The sequence below is a fragment of the Temnothorax americanus genome, unplaced genomic scaffold, assembly GCF_048541705.1.
Source record: "Temnothorax americanus isolate GAGA-0224 unplaced genomic scaffold, ASM4854170v1 Scaffold67, whole genome shotgun sequence".
Lineage (NCBI taxonomy): Eukaryota > Metazoa > Arthropoda > Insecta > Hymenoptera > Formicidae > Temnothorax > Temnothorax americanus.
In genome coordinates, this window is record NW_027509789.1 from 25,049 (window position 1) to 48,078 (window position 23,030).

Here is a 23,030-nt window from a genome sequence, read left to right on the forward strand (position 1 = left end):
GTAATATAAGAAAAAAATATAATAAAAAAATACTATATTATGAGCTTCAAAACTTCTGAGGCATTTAAATGGCTTGCGGATTCATCTCTTCGGGATCTTTTTGTTGTCTGTTAAGCCTTTGACCACCTTGGCGAAACCATTCTTTTGTGATATCTTCAAACTCTTTGTTTGTGAATTGATGTTGAGCCAAAATTGTTGCTGAATGAATTAAATGTAAATTAAATTTTATATTTTGTAAATATAAAAATATATTTTACTTTGTAAATATAAAAAAATATATATTTTACCTTGTATTGCCATTAAAATAGAGTTTAAGCTACTGATTTTAAAATGATTACGTAATCCTTTCCAGGACGATTGTTTAGCAACTTCATTGGAAAATATAGTTCGATATATACGAATTAAATTTTCCTTAGCGGATCTTCCGCCTATGCGAGATATACACAGCATCTTTAGAAATATAACGTAACGTTAATATAATTTCTATCATTTTATTTAGATAAAAATTACATTTAAGTAACTAAATTCCTAATTAAACTTACAAATTTGTTGTACTCATCTGCATTTTGTGATAAACGGTTTTCAAAAGCTGTGACTTCATCAATACTTTTAAGCGGAAGAGATTGTTGCATATTTAATATATCCAAATCAGCAGGTGCTTCAGGCTTATGTTGATTAATTTGTTTTTCTACTTCTTTTAAACGAGCCTCTAGATCTTGTATTCGTACTGAAACAGTAGCTAGAGCCGTATATACTTTTTGGAAATGTTCTAAAAAATTATAAGTAATATTGAGTAAACAGTGAGATAATAAGATTATAAGGCAAACAATAAACACCATACCTTCCATTTTATTGGACATTTCTATCATTAAGTTATGTAATTCCTGTATGCCTAGAAACATAAAAGAGGTATTAGAATAATCACAATAACCATTAATAAGAACTATAATTTTTAATAAAAAATGCTTTATATTATAGAGATAATACAAGTAAATAGAATAAATAAACTAAAATGAACTATTACTTTTGTTTGATACTAAAGTTCCTTCAAGGATGTCAAAATCTACATTGTCAGTTGAAAAATTCAAAACATTTGAGAGTTTGTTGACTGAGACATCTTTATTTGTAAGATCTGGCTGGTTTGGTATAACTGAGACATCTTCATTTGTAAGAGCTGACTGATTTGGTATAACTGAGACATTTTTATCTGTAAGATTTGGCGGATTTGGTATAACTGATGCTAAATCAGAATCAGTATCAGACTCAGAAGCAATAGGTTTTTGCAACTGTTTTCTGCATGACGTACGTGACTTCTTCTTTATTTCATTTATATTATTATCATCGCTTGACGAATAGTTTGTTGCTTTCTGTCTAGCTTGATCTAATGAATCTTGATTGGGACAAAACCGCAATTTACACAAGTTACATTATTTTTTAAAAATATTTAAAAACAACTACATAAATTTTGAAGTAAAATCTAAATCACCATAATATCCATGAAATTGAATGGGATAAAATGACCACTTAGGATCATTAATAACAGGAGGAACTTGCTTTACGATAAATGTATTTATATTTTTTACTGATGGGGCCACCAGCATTCTGTCAAATTAGAGCGAAGCCATAGAGATGGAACCTCTGATACGATTTCCTCTTCATCATTTCCATCGCTTGAAAAAGTTACGACAGCGAAATCTTTTGCCATTATTAATAATCTGTAAAAAAGCAAAGTTTGTTAAATAATTTATCATCGTTTTTAATTCTAAATTCTTTTACCAATATTAGTACTCGCCATAAACATATTTCCTGTTGGTGCAGTAAAGGCAATACCACAACTTCTTCGTCATATAAAGGTAATTTTACGCATTTTGATTTAATATCAGATAATGGAACAGTAATTAGCTCATATTGTAACTCATTAATTTGTTTAATTCCAATATTTAAAGAGTCGCATGGACTGTGAAAAAATGATTTAACATTCGAATACTTTTTACCAATAACGTAAATCTGTTCACTTCTTAAATAAATTTTTGTAAGTAAAATTGTTGTACCATCTAACAAAGAACAACAGTTATCAGCAGTATTTGTACTAAGATAAAAACCTTTGCATTGAACCGATTTTATTATCTTTTTGCCATTGACGTTTTTAAAGCACAATTTTGGATAAATCTTTTCTACATTTGTCATATTTAAATTATCCTCTTCTATACAACGATTAACTAATTGTTGTAATGGTCGACTTGAAGATCTAACTTTTGATTTAATTTTTTGCATGTAATTTTCGAACTTAAACGCGCTGAATTCATCTAATGGCCCCCATAATTTTACATAGTCGCATAGATGAACTAAATTATGCACGTTATATGATATATGTTGTGACGTTGCGGCTCGCCGCATCGTCGCGGCGCCCCGCCGCCGTCACAAGACGCGGAATTTCGCGCCCAGGGACGGACCAGGGAGGCAACGGCGAGATCTCCAGGGGTCGTAATTAATTGCGTTTCCACGTTCTGATGACGTTCTTTTTTTTGCAATGTAATACGCGCGGCACCTCACCCACACCACGGCAAATCTTCGAGGGAGTACGTGGCGAGGAAAATCAAGGACGATCGATGACCCGGGAGGGGTGGCAAACGCGGAAACAGCAGAGATCGCGGGCTGGCGAGAGCAGCGCGGCAGGCGGGCGGCACGTACGGCAGCGACGGACGAGGCCGCCGATAGCGGGGCCCCAAGCGCATGGGTGAACACCCGGCTTCAGCAAAGGATCTCTACAAAACATCGACCTACGGGGTGACTGATCACCGCCCCAGGGTCAAACCGGAGACACACCGGCGAGAACCGAATTCCGTCCGCTGCTAAAGACAGAATTGAGGAGTCGCACGCCGCCGAGGGACCGCTGCACGCCCCCGAAGGATCTCGTATCGACAGCACTGCGCCGGGACACCGCGGGCTTGCAAGCTCGCGCCCGATTGGCTCGCGCGCCCCTCAGGAAGGGGTACCGTATCGATTCTGCAATCGAGCGGGTTTAGCGTTTTCACTCTCTGGTCGTCCGTCGGCGAGAATCGTTTTGTAAGATACGCGATAGCCACCCCGAGTCGGGTATTTCGATATTCGTCTGGAGGATCGAGGATCGTGGTAGAAGGCGACGGCGAGGAGCCCAGGAGGAGGCGTATTCCCGGTGAGGTTGCCCGTAAATCGCGATATGTAAAGCCACGACACCGCCCTCCGGTACACGCTCTCGCTCGGGATAACGTATGCTAAGAGTGAGTGTAATTTCGCGATCGATAACGAGAGCGAAGGGCCTCGGGATGGTATCGTGGCCGCGGAACCGTGGTACAAGCGTTGTGGCGAATCCCTGGAGATCGCGATAGGCGTTAATGAGTCGATATCGCGAGTATATCGCGTTGTCCTCGCGACCTTGGTGTACGGCCGCATACGGGCCGGTAGTTCGTCAATTGCGTTACCGTTTCTTCGCGTCGGGAAATTCTGGTGTTCGAGCGTCGGTGTTAGCGTATCGATCGGTGTTCGAATTTCGTTATTACGGGTTGATAATTGTGCTCTCGCGTTGAGAAACTTTGCATCCGGTATTACTTGCGTTGCGTCCTATACTCGCGTTAAGAAATTACCGGCGTTCACACGCTTCGTGCGTTTAGATGTTAATTGCGTAGTTCTTCCTAGCGTTCCGTGGATATTAGAAGCGCACTTCGAGTCAAAGGTGGTGTGGCCTTCTCCACACCTGGCGCCCAACATTATTAGCGATATCGCGACTTGCTTGGTTAAATGACTCGGCGCCTCCCCGTTGCGCCCGAGCCGAATATCTCGCGTTAAGTTAAGATATTATTGCGACAGAGTTTTCGTACGGTCCCGGACGTGGTTTCCACGCAATCCAAGCGTGACGTACCATTATTTCGCGACATTTTTGTGTTGAACCTCACTCTCGTGAGTGATATTAAGCGTCTTATTATTATTCATATTATTCATATCATATTATTAATTGTTTGAGAATAGAACCTTCAGCGGGTTTATTAGAGACCCAATTAATACTCCGTGGGTGTCTCGCGTCCGCAGTAATAATAGTTCTGTTAAATGAATCTCGACACCCCGCCACCGGCTATTCTTAATTTATTTATCGAAATTATCTTGTGTGTGTGTGTGTGTGTGTGTGTTTGATCGAAGCCGGATGGATAAACGTTGTTATTTTCCCGACAACCAGTACTCAATAAATGTTATATTCTTTATTATCTGACTGAGTATGCAATTAACGTGTCACCCCGCCGAGTATCGCGCCGCCCTTCATTAACCCCGCCCGTGATTAGGTCAAGCTAGCCGATTCCACGCACCTCCACACTTCGTTTCGCGTCTCGTTTAGGTTTTCGCGATTTCGTGGACGCGAAGGTACGCGTCTAACATTCGGAACATTTCGTGGAGTATCGGAGGTGCGAGGAAATCACTGGAGAGGCCAACCATCCCGCTCTCCTAAGTCCTTTTGATCCGGCTCACGTCCCGGAGCGGTCCGGGAGTGCAAAAAGTCGTGACAATGTTGATGACCATATAATGTACCGTAATTTTCAACAAAATATACTAGTAAACTGTGTGCATAATCAAGCAGTTGTACGCAATATTCTTTGCTACATAAGATTCTAATTGCTACACTCAAGCTTAAAAAATGAACGTATTTATCGCGTGATAATGTCTTTAAAAAAATTACTGGTCCAGTATATAATAATAATTGCCTTAATTCAGTGGCTTTAAACCGATCGACCTCATCTAGTTTTCTTGGCTTTCTAGCAAATTCTTTAGGTAAGAATAATGACATGGATAACAAAGTAGTTGAAATAAGAGCTATCAGATTTGCAGCCATACGAACATTATGTTTACCTTTAATCCAAAACTGCAACAACCGTTTCATTATTCCTAACAGTACAAGATGCATGTAGTCTATAGGAAATTGGGTAACCATTCCAATGTTTAAATCTTCAAGAATAGAAGTCATTTTATGATGTTCTTCTTGTTGTTTTAATTTAAACGATTCATTTGATCTTAGGATTGCTTTAATTTCTGGGTACGTTACTCTATTTTCTATGTAATCTCCTTCTTGAATGCAATTACCGCATCCAAAATACGCATTATGTCCCTTAATTCCTTTGATAAACGATTTTGCGGGAGCATCGCAGATAAATACGTTCACTTTTACGGTTATTTTTTTGTCATACTGTGTAATACCAGTTCGAAAAATTTCAAGACAATCATCTTTGAAATATTTCAGAAAAGTATTGCAACATTTTGGCTTTTGAAAACCATGATAGACACCGACTATAAATGGTTCGGTATAAAAATCTGCAACTATACTAGCTAAAATAGGCCAAAATTGACTGCCAGAAGATTTTGTTAAAGGAAGACCATCTATATTCACATTAATATTTATTTGCGATGGACAAGTATTTCGGCAATAATGTTTGCGAATAGATTTTTTTAAACTATTACTTAAACCTACATGATAATAGTTTCCTGGTGTCATTTCAATAATGTCTACTTGTCTGGGAGTTTGTAACAAAGTTCGAGCATCAATAGGAAGATCATGGCCGTATTTTACTAGAACTTTTAATAAACTACTTATAGTAGAATGATTTACACGATTTTCAATAGCCCATAATCGAATGTCATTTACAATTTCTGTTTTATTAAAAAACTCATCGTCTGAACTACTTGATGGAAGACTATCTTTATCAGTATTAATTCCTGAATGTATAGACATTAAATCATCATTGTTTTCAATAAACTTATCAGTGTTAATTCCATTGGAATTATCAAAATCAATTTTTCTTGATAAATTTTGCTGCTGAGGTAATTGTTCAATGTTACCTGGTCCATTTGATCCACTTACAATGTCATTTTGAACTTCTGAACTATTTGAGTCAACAGTCATTTGGGAAACATTATAGAGTTCCTTTACAAAAATTCGTCTCCGTTGTCTTGGCGTTAAACAAGTAATGTCTAATCTTAATTTTGATTTAGACATAATATAATTTTATGAAATAACACGAAGAAATGGAAAGCTAGATTGCGATTATATGCACGAAGATTTGGGTTTGCGTTTAGGCTTATGTTATGGTTATATTCTCCTTTTCCGCTGAATATGTATTTAGGAAAGCTGGAATATATATTTATTATCTGGAGAATAAAAAATATTTTGATAAATAAAAGAGGTTCTTAAGGGAAAGATCTGCAGTTATGTTAAATACAAACTAATCCAAAAATTAAATTATTTACATTAATCTTATATTAAGATTTACCATTACAATTACTATATAAAAAAAAGATAATAAACCGGTATGTAATAAATATTCAATTTAATGCAAAATTAAATATTGTAATCTGAAGAAAACTACAGAAAAAAAACTGTAATTATTAGGAGACAATAAAATGCGATGTAAATTTGCACTCGAAATGTCTAAGCTTCTAATGATTCAGAAAAGCAGTGCGAATAAGTTTTTTGTTTCTTCTCATTATCATAATTGCCTAACAGATATTGTAAAAAGACATGAGAAACATAGGCCGCTTTCCGATATTCACTGCCAGTACCGAAAATTTATAGTGTGCGTAACATAAACTATAGATTTTTATTATTGGCAGTGAATATCGGAACGCAGCCATGGTATTGCATAAAATAAATTAAACTCACTGCCAAATATAGAAACAATGTAGTGTAAAACGAGTACGTCGCCAGTACGTCGTGGGGTGTGTCCTTTATGTTCACATTCACTGCATAGAAACAATAAGACAAATTTAACTTCACAATTGATTTTTTACCGCAAAATAACTTTTCACTTATAGCGTTTTTGATTTGTTGACTCGACCCGACTCGGATCAGATCAAAAGTTTGGGTTAAAACTCGATGACTTTAAACTATGAAGGCAGAAAGCGTTTCTTAACCTCCATGAAAGAAATTCTTAGCATTATCGCAGCATATAAGTATTTCATTATCATTTTTCCGAACTTTTGAACCCAAGTCGGAGCGAGTCAACAAGTCGGAAACACTATTAATTAATTAATGCAGTTTTAACCTCATACTTACCAAGATTTTTACACTATCTATACACTGTTGTGTCAAAAACTCACGGTCGCGCGAAAAAGCGCGGGCGATTATCGTTTCCGTGGATTCCGCCATATTAAAAGCTGAAGCCAGAGCTGCGGTCCGATTCACACTCACAGCGCTGTAAGCATCATTCTGTCTTTGTTGCACATCGAATATCAACCGAAGATAGAGCAATATGCTTTCAGCGCTGTGAGCATGAATCGGACCGCAGAATTGGTGATCGGTACCACGGTCTTACATATTTTGATTGCGCGCTTGCGCATACTTAAGCCAATTAACGGAATTAATTATCCAGTAAAGTATAAGGGCGTATTCATATGAACTTATATAACCACATAAAGCACAGAAAAATTTATCGCGCATCTTGTATAAAAAAATATGAACAATATGGGCCGATATCACAGTCTCCGATTAACGTGATCCTTCGATTAAACTCACTCTTCGTCTCTTTCTAGGGGAACAGTTATAAAGAGATGCAGAGTGAATTTAATCGGAGGATCACGTTAATCGGAGACTGTGATAGCGGCCCTATGCTCAGCAAACACTAAGTAACATGCTACATCATACATGCAATTAAGTTATAATTTCTTACTCAACAATATAAATGCAATACATATGTGTAATAATATGTGCAATAAATATTATAACAAATATATGTATAATTTCTATGATTGCATCATCGCGGAATTAAAATGTTTTGTCTCTTATAAGTAATAATTATGATATTTATAATTAAATAACATATATACTAGAACTCTTTATTATATGTTTATTATTATATATATTATTTATACATATACATAATTGAGGCTATTGATAGAAAAAGAGCACATAAGCCTAATGTACTCTTTTTTTATCAATAACTTTAATTACATTTTTTGAGTCCAGTTTCTTTTATAGAGTACTTAATGACGTTAATGAAATTATACAAATATTATTAAAAGAATATTTTAATATTTAAAAAATGTTTAAAAATGTCCCAGATACGTTTTTGCAATAACATATATTACATGCGCATATGTCATCATATTTTCAAAATGTTCGAGAACGTTAACAATGTTTATATATTTATTTTGTCTTTAAAGTGACATCGAAGTTTCGTTATTATAATTATGTAACGGTTACAAAGTTTTTACAGAACGTACATTGACGTCGACAAAATCATGTTAAAATATTACATGTTTAACATGACGTGACAATTATGTCATTTAGAGTAATGTAACATTTATGCAGATTTTAGAGTATGCACATTGACGTCGACAAAATCATTTTAATATTACGTGTTTAACATGACGTGGCAATTATGTCATTAGAGTTATGTAACATTTATGCAGATTTTAGAGTATGCACATTGACATCGACAAAATCATGTTAATGTTACATGTTTAACATGACGTGACAGTTATGTCGTTAGAGTTATGTAACATTTATGCAGATTTTAGAGTATGCACATTTACATTTACCAAATTACATAAATGTTACATAACAAAATAACGTCAAAATTTTATAACTATCCTAAATAGCAATAACAGATTTATTACGTCAATGACATAACTGATACGTCATAGTTCGGTTATGCTGATTTGTAACATATACATATAGTATATTATGTAATTGTTACGAAAATGATCCTTGTCTGTTTACTGGGAATTGTCTTGACATAATAAAAATTGGATGAATTAAATAATTCCGCATTTTTATTATGTGTATACACATAATTTTAATTCATTCAATTTTTATTATGTGTACACATAATTTGTTTTTCAATGAACGTAAAACGTATTTGTTATAATATTTATTATTGAAAATCGATATGCGCGACAAAAGCTCTTGTATAACATTAATTATGTTATTATTTATTTTATATATTTCTATCCATATATATATATTTCAGTAATATTGTTACATTAGAAAAATTATTGGCATTTAGGATACGAATCTTTTTTCGTTAGTTTGTAAGTTTCATGATTAAAAAGATCATGTCGTATTATTAACATGTACCTAAGATTTATATAGAATCGTTATTAATTTTATTATATATCTCAATTGCGCGAATCTTAAATATGTTTTGTAAAAATTATACATAATATTCCTATGCAAAGATACTTGTTTAATTATTTCTTCCTATTGCATTTAAGTATAGAAAAATATACAATTTCTATGTGTTTGCATTTTATATTTATTTTCTATATAGGCACACAGTTATATTGTCTCATATATTATACATTTTTATATATATTTGGCTTTATGTTATAATGAGCAGGCAATTAAATATATATGATTCAATTTGCGTCTATGTCTCTTTATTGACTGACATAGTTATATACTTTTAAATCTTTTTTTTTTCTAAAATTCAATCAATTGAATAGCAAAAACTACGTTATCATATTATATATTTTTGGTACGTAGTGTGCAAATCTATTTTGAAATGAAGATTATATATTTTTTACTGAATTATTTACACACATGTGCGGTTTCAGAGAATCATTTTTTGCTAACTCAAATATGTTCCTACTCAACTGTCAAAATATGAAAGATAATTTTATCTAGTTGTGATATTCGCTCGAATTCCCGAAATAATTTTCAAGGATGTGAGTACTAATATATATATATATATATTGTACTATTTCATATTTATAATTAATATTATTATAAACGATGCGTTATGTATGAGAAATTTAACAGAATTGCTTTTATCAAATAGAATTAATTTGCGATTAGGTGAAGGGAATAAAAGAATAAACAAATCAGGTAAATTTCAGACACGTGTTACAGGTGTCCATCTGTAATTATCAAAAATATCGATACTTGAAGATATCGGTACATATACAGTTGCGAACAACATTCAGTAAGACACGCGAATAAAAATAAATAAAGAATTTTACAGTTAACGACTTATCAACATTAATCATGCTATATTGCAATTATGTTTTATGTTAAAATTGAAAAATATATACAAGGTGTACAACTAAAAGGGTTACAGATTATTATTTTTAAAAAACTAACTAATAAGCAAAATATTAAATTGCTGTTTTCTTTAGGAATAATAGTCCGTAACACTTTTAGCTTCATACCTTGTATATACTGTTTATAAGGTTATAAGATATATTGTTTATAAGATTAAGATGCATAACACTACAAAAAGGCGTGATATCCGTACAAAATTACCTTTTTAAAAAAATGGTAAAAAAAAGCGCCAAGTACACGCATAGTAGTGTATATGTATTATGTTGTTACCCTGTTATGTTGTTACCTTGAAAAAAACAAAGTGGTAGTATTATACCTCCAAATAGCTTTACCCTGTACATGCTGTTTATAAAATGCGTAATACTACAAAAAGGCGTGATATCCGTACAAAATTACCTTTTTAAAAAGAAGGCAAAAAAAGGCGCCAAATACACGCATAGTAGTGTATATGTTGTTGCCTAAAAAAAAAAAGAAAGTAGTAGTAGTATTATACCTCGAAAAAACCCAAGTAACAAGTGGCAGACGTAATCTTTATCTATATCTTGAAAAAATCTAAGCAGTAGTATCTTTATTTCCGAAAAATTATAACCTAAGTGATACACATCACAAAATTATTTTACCTTATCAAAAAGAAGAGTTGCGCTTCAAGTGATCTATTACAATTACAAAAAAAAATGATATCTCTTTAAATTACAGCGCCAATTACAGAGAGAACATATATATATATATTGCCTCAAGAAATAATTGTTGCACTACTTTGAAAAATCTTTACATTGTGTCAATTAGAAAAGAATGTATGATAACAATTTTATAAGATTAAAAAATTTTATTTAACAAGAGAATACAAGATATTTAAATACAAAGTTTACATGTGTATTTTTTAGTAGTCACAAAAAATTACAGAGGTAACAGTACAAAAAAAAATATTTTAATAAAATACATAATTTTTTTTTGTAGAAAAACTTGGCGCTGCTAGACCTCGAAATTTTAAATAAATAAGGACAACAATAAATAAAAATAATTTAGAGAAGAATTTGATGGGAGTAATATTAAATAATTATCAGCGTGGATGTGCGAGTGAGTGATATGGTTGTGCGTGACGACGCGGACGGCGGATAATGCGGCTTATAATTAAGTATAGGATAAATAAATTTATTTATTTATTTAAAATTTTGAGGTCTAGCAGCGCCAAGTTTTTTTACAAGAAAAATTTATGTATTTTAATAAAATATTCTTATTTATTTGTACTGTTACCTTTGTAATTCTTTGTGATTAAATCTTTTATTCTATTGAATATCTTGTATTCCTTTTTTTGTTTTTAAATAAAATTTTTTAATCTTATAAAATTGTTATCATACATTTTTTTCTAATTGACACAATGTAAAGATTTTTTAAACCAGTGCAACAATTATTTTTTGAGGCAATATATATATGTATATTTGTGTATAGAGGTTAGATTGACATGTAAACTGTGCGTGTGTCTTGCGACTCGCGTTCTGCGTCTTATGTAGATAGGCCTTTATAAATATACTTTTTTCATAAATATATATTTACGAACACAAAATTTCGTAATGAGCCGACACTGGTTTCTGACATTCACCCGACATTATAAGAAATTTTGTATCATATATCCAATTCAAAATTTTATTACTCTTTTTAAACTATGAATTTGTTTCTTAAGATGATTTTTGAAAAATTATATATTTGCGCTGGTTGACATATGTAGACTATATATAACACTTACTTTAAATTAAGAAGTAGTCTACCACGTAAGGCAGTTAGCTCACGATCCATAGGTCCCGAGTTCAAATCCCACCAAGGGTGTGTTTTTTTCAAATACAAAAAAATATTTATAATTATAGACTGCATCTTAAGAAACAAATTTAGTTAAAAAATAGTAATAAAATTTCGAAATAAATAATTTTGTTTGTCGGGTGAATATTTGTTCATTATGGTTGTAACGTCCATATATTATGGTTGCAACATCCATATAGTAGCTACCCTCACTAAGGTTAGGGCAATCATATGGAAACTATATGGAAACCATAGGTCACTTCCAGAGTACTATGGTTTCCATAACCCTTTTGTATGGATGGGCGAAAATTAACAGCATTATTCTGTTGTAGCAACCGCAACTTTTTCTCCGTGTAACATTATTTTGTGATGTGTATCACTTGGGTTATAATTTTTCGGAAATAAAGATACTACTGCTTAGATTTTTTCGAGATTTTTTGAGATATAGATAAAAATTACGTCTACCACTTGTTACTTAGGTTTTTTCAAGGTTTAATACTACCACTTTCTTTTTTTTTCAAGGTTTTTATTTACATAATAAAAATTTTTGAACTAACAGTAAATACGTTTATTTTATTAACTCACATCCGATTATGCTCATCTATTTCGGATTTAGAGTAGATATTAATTGAATTAATTTTGTCGCGGATAATTTATTGTTAGTTGGCATGGTATCGACTGTCAGTGTATGCACACGGTGGCGATTTTCTTCACGACCAGAATTAATCAACGTGCCGGTAAATCGAGACGTTGTATTGATCGCGATAAACGCATGCGCCTTTATTAATCCGATCGTATACTGGAGGGGTAATGCAACGTTACGTGCCAATGGGCCCCGAGGTAGCTGCAAAGCTCGCAATAGTGCAAGTCCATAGTAGTATGTCAAGAGCAGTGTTGCACGTGTTTGTACGAACATTTGGCGAGGGTGACAGTGATCGTTTTTGATCCCAAGCGTCATACCTGCACGGTATATAACTCAAAGAATATATCCAAATTTGATTTATTAATTCACAGTATGCTCTCCAACAGATACATTGACTGATTTTACTCTCCCCTCCCGCGGTTATATTGTTTCTTATAATAATTTTTTTAAAGGGGATTTATGAGTTTGTGGAATCTACCATCAGGACACTGTTTACTTTAATCGATAAAACGCAATTTATAGAATGATAGAGTGTTGTTTGTTTTAACAGCTGTGCTCGTGTCACTTGCAAATTGCCCATTACTGTCTTCTAACATTTTTCACTTAATGTTATCTTAGATTTTCAATTTTTTGCGCGAAACATTTATAAAAATTTAGGACTGTAATAATTTATTCATTATATGTTAAGTTTAGTTATTTAATAATATCTTATATTTTTGGTAATTATTTTTTCTCGAATGTGTGCATGTATTCAAAACTTCTGGTCTGTACCTATATGTTTCTCGATTTTATTGTACAAGAATGATTAATGTGATAATTAAGATATTATGTTTTAAATTTTAACTAACGCTTACGCAACTGTTTTATCATTTTTTTTATTTTATGTTTTGTAAATTACTTGGAGTATTTTTAACTAATATTATAAATTCTTAAATCAAAGACTTTACAAAATATTAAAAGCTTTACATATAATAAATTAAGAAATGTTTTTGTTTCGTTAATATACTTGATAAGCTTGCAATTGCAGAAATGTGCAAATGTACAAATCACCTATATATTAAACTGTATTTCGATAACAGAGTCGATAACGTGTTACACGTTAAAAATCTATTTAATAAAAAACATTTGTGTTTTTAATGTTTCCCAATTTAAAAAAATTTTTTACTACTCGATTGCTATAACATTGTAATAATATTTTATAAGTAAAAATAATGGTTGTTTGGCATTATAATTATTTGACAATTATAAATATTCAAGCATTTGTCAATTTAATGTGTAGATTAGCGTCTGTAATCTAGCAACAGTTGTTAATTACTAACACTGTAATAACTTGTTGAATGTTAACACAATGTTTTTTTACAAAGAAATATATGTTAAAAGTTTTTTTTTATAACAAATTACACACATATTTATTTTTACATTTGTATACATATAGTTATGGAGTAATGCAAACATACAAATTAATATGCAAAATGTTGAAACACATTTTTTAAGAACCGAAAGAATTAAGCAATTACCATGAAATTGCATTTAAAATATTTTAAAGTAATGCAAATTCTAGCTTACGTTTTAACAAATGCGATCACGCAACACTGATACGCAAATTTATTATTGCAACATTTATCACGAATGTTTCTTGTTTGACATTTTTGCAACGTTAGTTTTGCATGCGGAATATATTACATCATATTTTGCGTTAATAATGTGTCACTCGCCAGAAACAAAACCGTCGTCGTCTGTTCTGTTCGAATGCAGTTCTGTTAGATCACATTACTTTGACTCGACGCATTTCCCGAGACATTTAATTCTTTTGTAACAAATTGTATTTTGCCGCACTTGTATCTATATACTATATAATATTCGTAATTTCGATTTGTCGCTGCCACAATACGCCACGTTCACGAATAAACCAAAGAATATTTTGTTCTCTCTTCCTCCCTCTTTTTCTCTTAAAATTGTAATACTTAAGAACGTCCGTATGTTGGTATGTCCCGCATAGCGCGGAACTGCATAATATAGATAACGCTGCATTGCAGTTGTGGTTCCACTGTGAAATACAATCGTTTACGTGCTGTCCGATATCGTCCACTCCCGCATGATCCGCTTGTCTAATATAATAAATTTCTTATTGATACTTGTTTGCCATCTGTTGTTTGTGCATGCCGGTTGTTGCTCCTTATAATATTTTCCTTTTATCACACATACAAACTTTATGTTACTGATATAAAGTTTTATATCTCTCAGTGCGTGTTGATATGCTTCTAGTTTTATTCTAATATAATCAGAGAAATATTTTCTATGTATCATCGTCAATAGTGGCCGGACCTTACTAGTAAACGCAATATTATTTATTTCATTATTAAAATTAAAAATAAGTAAAAATGATTTAAATTAATAAAGTATTTATGATGTTTTAGTTCCACTCTGTAATTCTTCATTATTCCTTATCACAATTATTTTCGTTAAATATATTTTATTACTTTTTTTATTTTATGTTAATGTCGACCAATTGAGAATTTTTGTAACGGAATGTTTTAACGGAATGTTTAACTATTTTTTTATACATTTGAAAAAAATATTTCTGGAAAGTTTAATGCATTTTCGTAGGTTACATTTTGCAAAACTTACCTACCTTATATAATTTTTTTATTGTAAAAAAAAAGAAATAAATTTCAGAGTTTCTTGATGAAATTAGAACTGATCGCAACTTTCCAATTCTGGTATTATATACTTTGATAATTAAATTTTAACATAATTAAATTAATAATAAGATAATAATAATAAGATAATGAAATTTTTGTGCTTTTTTAAAGCACATTGAAGATCAATAATTTAGTTATTTATTTATTAAAATCTTAATTATATTAATACACGTTACAATTAATATATAAATTAAATTGTTATTAAGTAAAATTATATATTTTTAAACACAGTATGTACGTTGCTTTGAGTAATTATATTTTGTTATATAATGATGAATTATGTTATAATATGAAAGTAAAATTCTTATAAATGCAAGCGTCGGAATAGAGTGAATTACCAAAAATTCGTGTGCAGTGGTCAATGATAGCTTGCCGTAAAGGATATCCGTGTTGATTTTATATCTTTTGCGGTCACTACAACGTATGGTAAGCCAATTATAAAAGTTTGTTCAGTCTAATGTATTCAGTCAATAACAGACGACCGTTCTGATATACGATTTTTGCGACTTTATTTTTGTTAGTTTAACTTATTTTTTATCATTTCTTTTTCTATTGACAGTTGAAGATAGATTATTTTATGCAGCATTAAATAGAAATTATTGTGTGTTTGTAAAATGTTATGATAAATCTATATTCACTTTACTCCAGAAGTTCTCAGAATAAATAAATCGTTTTAAAATTTTTTTGTCAGTAATAAAGTGGAGCACGATATAAGTGGAATGCCCTTTCCTAGTGTCATGTTGCGCGTTCGACTTTTTGGTGTAAAGCATGAATACAAAAGGTCGTATATGTGACATAGCGTAATATGATATTGGATGAACGAGCGCCAAACACATTTAGATTTATTGTGATTACGTCGCTGAAAGTTTAATCAATATATAAGCTTACATGTTCTTACTAATGTAGTATTATTATAAAACACGCAGTAATAGATAATTTTTCATGAAAATTTACAGTTAATAGGCGTCTATGATTTTGCCGATAAATAAATAATAATATTTTAACTTTTTTACAGTAACAGAGTTAGTATAACAAAGACAAAATAGTCTTAAAGTAATTAGTGATAATTATGTACAGAGCAAAGTAACTAATAACGTGAAGATTTTTCATATGGCAGTAGGCTTCACGTATCATTAATTAGTTATGTGTGATAATAAATTGTACGCACAATGCAATATACTATTTATTTTTTACATATGTAATTTATTCTCACTTTTTCGAGAACTATAAATATTTTCTATTTTTTTTATTATGGTTAAAATAATACGATTTCAAACAACTTTGGTGGCTTCAAAATTTTAATATCACTTCCAGTCGACGTATCTTTCTTTCAACTCTCTTTACTACGATTCACCGTTATCGTTTTACGCATAGCGTACACACGTGTGCATAGATGAGTAGGTGGTCGCAGTGGCCTATATACATCGGAAATGAAGCTTACGTCTCTTATCTAAGATTACTTTCAGTCTTATTCGTTTCGCAGGGATTATATTGAACCTACAGCCGACGAGGTAGGTCGCGCAAATTGCTTTGCTGAAACGGCCGAATGCGTAATCGGAATCCGGTGCAAACTACTTCAGCGAATTAGAAACCTTTACATGATCGGCATTCAAACGAAGTTGTATCGAATAAGATCCAATATTGCTAGAATTTCTCCTTATTGTCATAACCGATAAGATAAATTAATTATTAAATTTTATTGCTAATTTTGTAGTTAGAAAATAACGTGATTCAATTTAAAATTTTGAAAAAGTCTACAAAAGTATTTTTTCATTTTTATTGTTTTATTTTTATTACTTTTTGTTTTGATAAAATGTTTTTCTATTTTACTTACCTATTTATGATTTCAGAAATGCGAAGACTGCTTTTTTAGATATATAAATTAAAATTTGTAAAAATATAATTTTTATTCATCAAAACAATTCTTACATTATGTTTTCTGCTTTTGCACTTTTGTAAGAGCAAGAGGTTCTGTTTATATTTCGCACGTAAACTTTCGAAAAAACAAAAACTGAATCTTTAAAAGCTATGTATGGGATTTGGCTACATATTAATTAATTCTATGTTGTTGTTTCGAACTTAATCCATTTGCGTCACAAAACACTCGCTGTTTTAATTAAAATTGCAAACATATGATAAGTATTTGTATTTCCAAATACGCATAGCACATATTAATTTTTGCCATCTGTTGTACGTAACATTTTAATTTTTTAATTTTACTTTTTTGACATTTATATCTCTCGCATGCTATTATGAATTCAGATATTAATTGATTATTACAAATAACTTGTTGTCTAGAGATGCAAGAGTTCTTTGTGCCGGTAGCAGTCTTGAAGATATGGGCTTTCACGGGTTAATTGCGATTCAATGCATGCAATGCATGTTCCAGGAGATGGTAGACGTTACAACTGCCTTGTTATCTAATGGAAGGGTGTCGTTAATTGGACGCACCAGAGGTGCTCTTAGGTCTGTGCGATCCGCTCTAGGAGGAAGCGGAGAGTACCTTCAGGGCCTAGGGAATAGAATAGGATCCGCTCTTAGCAGCAGCTTAGAGGAAAGCGAACTGACTACAACCCCTTCTTCGCTGTCATTGTCACCACAAGCACCACCACAGGTTATCAAGCCAGAGGAGCAATTAGGACGACGGAAACTCAGGCTCCCGAGGTAAGCAAGCGTTTTATTATCCCGAATGCCTTATAATAATTAGGTCATGTATGTTGAGAGCATAGGTATATATCACAATATTGAAACTGTAAACATGACAGTGTGATTCAACAATTAAGGTAGGATTCTAATATTTTTATTGTCTAAACTAACATTCCTTTAATTGCGATTGAAATGAAGTTCCATATTATTAAAATACACGCGAATAATTATTATCTATATATATTTCTTTAAATTTATTATTATAAATAAATATATTTTCCGTTTCATAAATAACATATTTAGAAAAATTATCCAAAACATATAAAAACGTTAAAGATTATCATATTTTTGCTTCCTCATAGAGGAAGCTTTGTTTTCGTGAATTTCGTATATAAACTTTTGATTGCGTATGAAGTTGGGTCTAATCAACCAAATTTAAATGAATTATATATGAAATAGGGGTAGAACAAACCAAGGAAAAGATTGTTTTTTGAGTTTTTGATGCCAATATGTTCAGAGTGTTCTAAAATGTCGAAATATTGCATTAAAATCGCATGTCCGTATGTGTGTGTGTGTGTATGTGCAGATTTGATGTCCGTGGTTGGTCAACTTGTAGGCCAGTCATATTAGACTAATTTAGGGGGGTAACCTTTCCATCACTCTTTTCAGGTTGCAACCACCATGAATCGCTTTGATTTAAGGTGCTGTAAGTGGGATTAATTTTGCTTTGCATAATTAATGCGCATTAAAAAGTTATTAACAATATTATCAACAAAATACGCGATTTTTTTTATTTTTTCTCAAATATCTCGAAAACTAAGCAAGATAGGGTAATTAACTATACTTACCTTTTTTGTAGAGCGTATAAAATTATCTACAATAATGATCTGAACAACATTTATCGTCAAGTCAATAAACAATTTTTTAATAAATAAGTAAACATGAGAGAATGTGTTGAAAACGGCTTTGCAATATGGTTTAATAATAATGCAAAAAATTACGTAAATTTTAATAAAAAATAATTATTTTAGTGTAAAACAGGCTTTATCCGCGACCTGTACGCAATATTGGATAATTTTGCGCGTCAATAAGGTAAACGGCCCAGTTACAGGCACTGTCCTAGTTTCCGGCACCGACGGTACATTTATATTTGTAATAAATAAAGTTTTCGTCAAATATTAAAAAAATTACAAGCAAATTAAAGAGCGTTTTTTACTGTTGATTATTGCATAAACACTTTTTTTTTAAATGTTTCGTACTTAAATTACCGACAGTGAATGGGGCGACTCGCGCGTTTCAGTGGCTCCCGAAGGGCATTCCTAGGTGACACACTTTAGTGGTAGCGAACGTCAAACTGCTGATTTTTAGTATTATGTAAGTATTAAAACGTCATAATGGTTATATGAACATGTTCAGCACGAATCACATTATCGATTAGATAAGTTATAGTTTATCTGTATGTTAGTTTTTCCCTTAAATTCCCGATGCCAAGAAGTGCGTCACGTAATGAAGGTTATGTTTCACTTTTTGGCACAGAGTTTGTAATATGTTGCATCATCAATTTTGCTTTATTATTTTAGAAATTGAGGTAGATTTATTGATACTTGTAACTCGAAAATTTATGATAAAAAACATTTTTTATGAAAAAAATAATTCTAATGAATTTTTATGAAATTTGTTTGAAATTTATTAATTATTCAACACATTTTGACACTTTACGCTACAGATAAAGTTTGTTTTCTGTGTTTTATTTTCACCTGTCTTATTTTTTGTATTTTAATGTAATATATAAAAAATCTGTTGTAACAGAGTAAGCACAGATAGAGAAAAAAGTGATGGAGACTTTGGACTCTTCGAAGGTAGCTAATTTATCTCATATATCTTATATTATATGTAGTTTTTGCATAGAGGTTGGCAAAATATAATACCTACAAGAGAGCTAATTAGTAATTAAACATTGATTATTACAGCTAAAATTATACGCAGGACAATTTAAGTAACTGTGACGTCTCGAAGTGCCGAAAATTGGGCCCGTTGGTGCCATAAAGTGCGGCAGAGCACTTCGATAGTGCCAAAAACGCCGGCAGTAACGAGCATTATAAAAATAATTATTTATTTATTAGAACTGAATGATTTAACTAAAAATATAGGTGAATCTTACTCAGAAAGCTTTAATGCACGTGTTAAAATAGTTTGTTTGGGGTTTAACAATATATCGCGTTCGTAAATAATAGAAAATCAGGGCCGCTGCTATAAAGGTGCCTATAACTGGGCCGTTTACCTTAAAAAAAATCAGCGTTTGTCGTACGAAAAAAATACAAGGGTCCTTTTTGTTGCAAATTTCGTTCACAACAAGATGCATACGATAAAATTTGTCTCAAATAAATTCTAAGGCCTGAAAACAGCGAAAAACTAAGAGTAGTCCAAAAAATCAAAATTTTTTGCTTACATAGCTACAAACTAAAGAAAAAAGGTCTAAAAAATCGGTTACACCCTGAAAAGTATTTTTTGTAGGTCTCAGATGATGTGTGATTTTTTGGGAATTTTTAATTCCATTTTAAATGACTGAAAAAAATCACCGACGCAACATCAAAAAACGATGAAATCGAGGGTTTTCGAGATCCGAGTCTCGGACTTTGACGGCGCGTGCAAGCTAAACGACTGACTTGACGATAAATGTTGTTTCGATCATTATTGTAGATAATTTTACGCTCTACAAAAAAAGTACGTATAGTTAGATATTCTATCTTGCTTAGTTTTTGAGATATTTGAGAAAAAATAAAAAAAATTGCGTTTTTTGTTGATAATATTGTTAATAGCTTTTTAATGCCCATTAATTATGCGAAGCAAAATTAATCCCACTTACAGCACCTTAAGTCAAAACGATTCATGGTGGTTGCAACCTGAAAAGTGTAATTGGAAGGTTCGATGTCTAATATGACTGGCCTACTTGGGCAAATATTGAGATATCGGGCTGTTTTTTTTTTTAATCGATAGAGTATCATTCAAGGAAGGTTGGTATTGAATTTTGCGACGATCGGTAAAATTCTTTTTTTTTTTAATTTTGAATTTTTTTAGAAATGTCCGTGGTTGCCCTAATTTTCGTAAATATTGAGATATCGGGCTGAATTTTTTTTTTAATTGATAGAGTATTATTTAAGGAAGGTTGGTATTAAATTTGGCGATGATCAATAAAGGGGTTCTTTTTAAAAAAAATTTTTTTTTTATTTGTTTAGAAATGTCCGTGGTTGCTATAACTTTTGCAAATTTTGAAATATTGGGCTACTTCTAATTTTATTATATTCTTCAGTTTTTTCTACCCCTATTTCATATATAATTCGTTAAGATTTGATTGTTTAGTTCTGGAGTTATAAAAATTTCGGTAAACTTGTTTAAGATTTGGTTGATTAGACCCAGCTTTATACGCGATCAAAGGTCCATAATTTTGATCGTATATAAAGCTAAGTCTAATCAACCAAATTTAAAAGAATTATATATGAAATAGGAGTAGAAAAGACCAAAGTAAAAATTATTTTTTGAGTTTTCGATGCCAATGTGTTGCTTATGTTCGAAAACGTCAAATTTAAATTTTTTGAGGATCGGTTTTGAGGATCGGCTATCCATCAAATAACTTAGGGTAGATTGAGGTAAATCGGATTAATATAAGTTTTAAGACAATTTTTGTTAGTGTTTTATTTTAAACGAGCTATTTTATCGTCCTAATTAGTAATCCGATTTGCCTCGGGCTACCCTATACATTTTTTAGGCAAAAATTGGTAACCCCTTCACCGATCATTGCCAAATATTCAACACTAATCTATCTTTAATGATACTCTATCCATAAAAGAGTGTGCAAGTAGAAACTTGCACATTGCTTCCTCATAGTTTTTAAGTGAGCAAGTAGAAACTTGCACATTGCTTCCTTATAGTTTTTAAGTGTGCAAGTAGAAACCTGCATTGCTTCCTCTATGAGGAAGCCAAATTAATAAATATCTACTAATAATTATGCATACAAAAACAGGCTTCCTCATAGAGGAAGCAATGTGCAGGTTTCTACTTGCATACTTAAAAACTATAAGGAAGCAATGTGCAAGTTTCTACTTGCTCACTTAAAAACTATGAGGAAGCAATGTACAAGTTTCTACTTGCACATTTAAAAACTATGAGGAAGCAATGTGCAAGTTTCTACTTGCACACTAAAAAACTATGAAGAAGCAATGTGCAAGTTTCTACTTGCACACTTTTTTTATTTATTGCAGTTTCTTTATATTTGCCATTGTGTTGTAGCTTTATAATTTTATTTTTTATACAATTTGCCATATAAATATTTGCTAGCCAGTATATAGTATATGTATATAAAACCGTATAGGTACTACAATTTTCTTACAATGTAAATTCTAATTGTATGCGCAACTATTAGCAAGCTATTAACGTGTCGTATGCACTACAGCATGAATTTACCCTTGCCAGTTAAGGATAATATTGTGATGTTTGCTATTCATGAATATTTACTCTGCGACACGCAATTTTATTCGTAGGTTTGGCGCGGGATTATCCTATGAAGATTACGAGGCAATGGCGCGGCATAAATTGGAACGACAGGAAAGCGCCAATCTTTCCAGAACGCGAAAGTACCCGCCTGGGATGACCTACGAGGAGATAGCATCCTCCAGATCAGTCTCGAGCAAGAAACAGGAGAATCGAGCTGAGCAAGACGATATCAGTCCCGACAGCCAGGAAAGTATCGAGCCCATTCAGGAGCAGGACATCAAAGCGACCGGACCTGATCCTTATGAGAAATTGAATTACAAAGCAGGTGATTAGCTCTCGTCTCCAATTATCCGCGGCAGACGTCGAACGCTCTTCGTCTTTGACGACGATCGCTACATATATCTCTTTCACTCGCGGTTGTCGCGATCATGCAGTTATCGAGACTCGGATGGAAATAATATGCTGTATTCTTCTTTCTTTTCACGAAGCGAGAGCGCCGACCCGCTATCAGACGGTTGTTTTCCGTTTAGGTAAATGTAACAGTCAGTCAGTGTGGACTGCCCCTGTGATCTCACCCGCGCGTGTCCTGCTCTCAGTGTACTACACGTAGGGATGCTTCAGCTTAAAATATCGATACTTTTACATGTTTACCAATAAACTAAACCATTAGGACACGTGAAGTACCAACTGATAT

The 23,030-nt window shown here is 32.3% G+C and overlaps 3 protein-coding genes and 1 long non-coding RNA gene across 10 annotated transcripts in view; 2 read left to right on the forward strand and 2 right to left on the reverse strand.

Annotated features, from left to right (window-relative positions):
* On the reverse strand, positions 1 to 8,765 carry LOC143905822 (uncharacterized). The gene is made up of 5 exons (XM_077421443.1): positions 7,073 to 8,765; positions 6,680 to 6,759; positions 543 to 769; positions 288 to 450; positions 1 to 198 (listed from the first exon to the last, which is right to left on the reverse strand). The coding sequence occupies exons 3-5, from the start codon at positions 630 to 632 to the stop codon at positions 65 to 67; spliced, it is 387 nt and encodes a 128-aa protein (XP_077277569.1). The 5' UTR covers positions 633 to 769; positions 6,680 to 6,759; positions 7,073 to 8,765; the 3' UTR covers positions 1 to 64.
* LOC143905821 (uncharacterized protein KIAA0513-like) overlaps positions 3,034 to 23,030 on the forward strand; it is a 25,928-nt gene continuing 5,931 nt past the window's right edge. The window contains exons 1-4 of one of the 7 annotated variants that reach the window (XM_077421442.1): positions 3,034 to 3,175; positions 17,589 to 17,863; positions 22,384 to 22,661; positions 22,825 to 22,866. In XM_077421442.1, coding sequence (XP_077277568.1) covers positions 17,592 to 17,863; positions 22,384 to 22,661; positions 22,825 to 22,866 — 592 coding nt within the window. In that variant the 5' untranslated portion in view covers positions 3,034 to 3,175; positions 17,589 to 17,591. Of the gene's footprint in view, positions 3,176 to 12,664; positions 12,822 to 15,608; positions 15,626 to 16,694; positions 16,711 to 17,497; positions 17,864 to 22,383; positions 22,662 to 22,824; positions 22,867 to 23,030 lie in introns of those variants that run through there. The other 6 variants (XM_077421438.1, XM_077421435.1, XM_077421439.1 and 3 more) reach the window with 6 other exon arrangements.
* On the reverse strand, positions 3,183 to 6,472 carry LOC143905820 (uncharacterized). Its single transcript, XM_077421434.1, has one exon. It carries the CDS (start codon positions 6,014 to 6,016, stop codon positions 4,445 to 4,447), a length of 1,572 nt encoding a protein of 523 aa, XP_077277560.1. The 5' UTR covers positions 6,017 to 6,472; the 3' UTR covers positions 3,183 to 4,444.
* On the forward strand, positions 17,871 to 20,550 carry LOC143905824 (uncharacterized). Its single transcript, XR_013259336.1, has 2 exons — positions 17,871 to 19,219; positions 19,655 to 20,550. It is a non-coding gene; the product is annotated as an uncharacterized LOC143905824 (long non-coding RNA).

Excerpts from the sequence above, each read along its gene's own strand:
- LOC143905822 (XM_077421443.1), bottom strand. The coding sequence starts at position 632 with ATGCAACAATCTCTTCCGCTTAAAAGTATTGATGAAGTCACAGCTTTT. Across the intron at positions 451-542 it reads CAGATGAGTACAACAAATTT|ATGCTGTGTATATCTCGCAT; the intron begins GTAAGTTTAATT and ends ATATTTCTAAAG. Across the intron at positions 199-287 it reads TATTTTAATGGCAATACAAG|CAACAATTTTGGCTCAACAT; the intron begins GTAAAATATATA and ends TAATTCATTCAG.
- LOC143905820 (XM_077421434.1), bottom strand. The coding sequence starts at position 6,016 with ATGTCTAAATCAAAATTAAGATTAGACATTACTTGTTTAACGCCAAGA.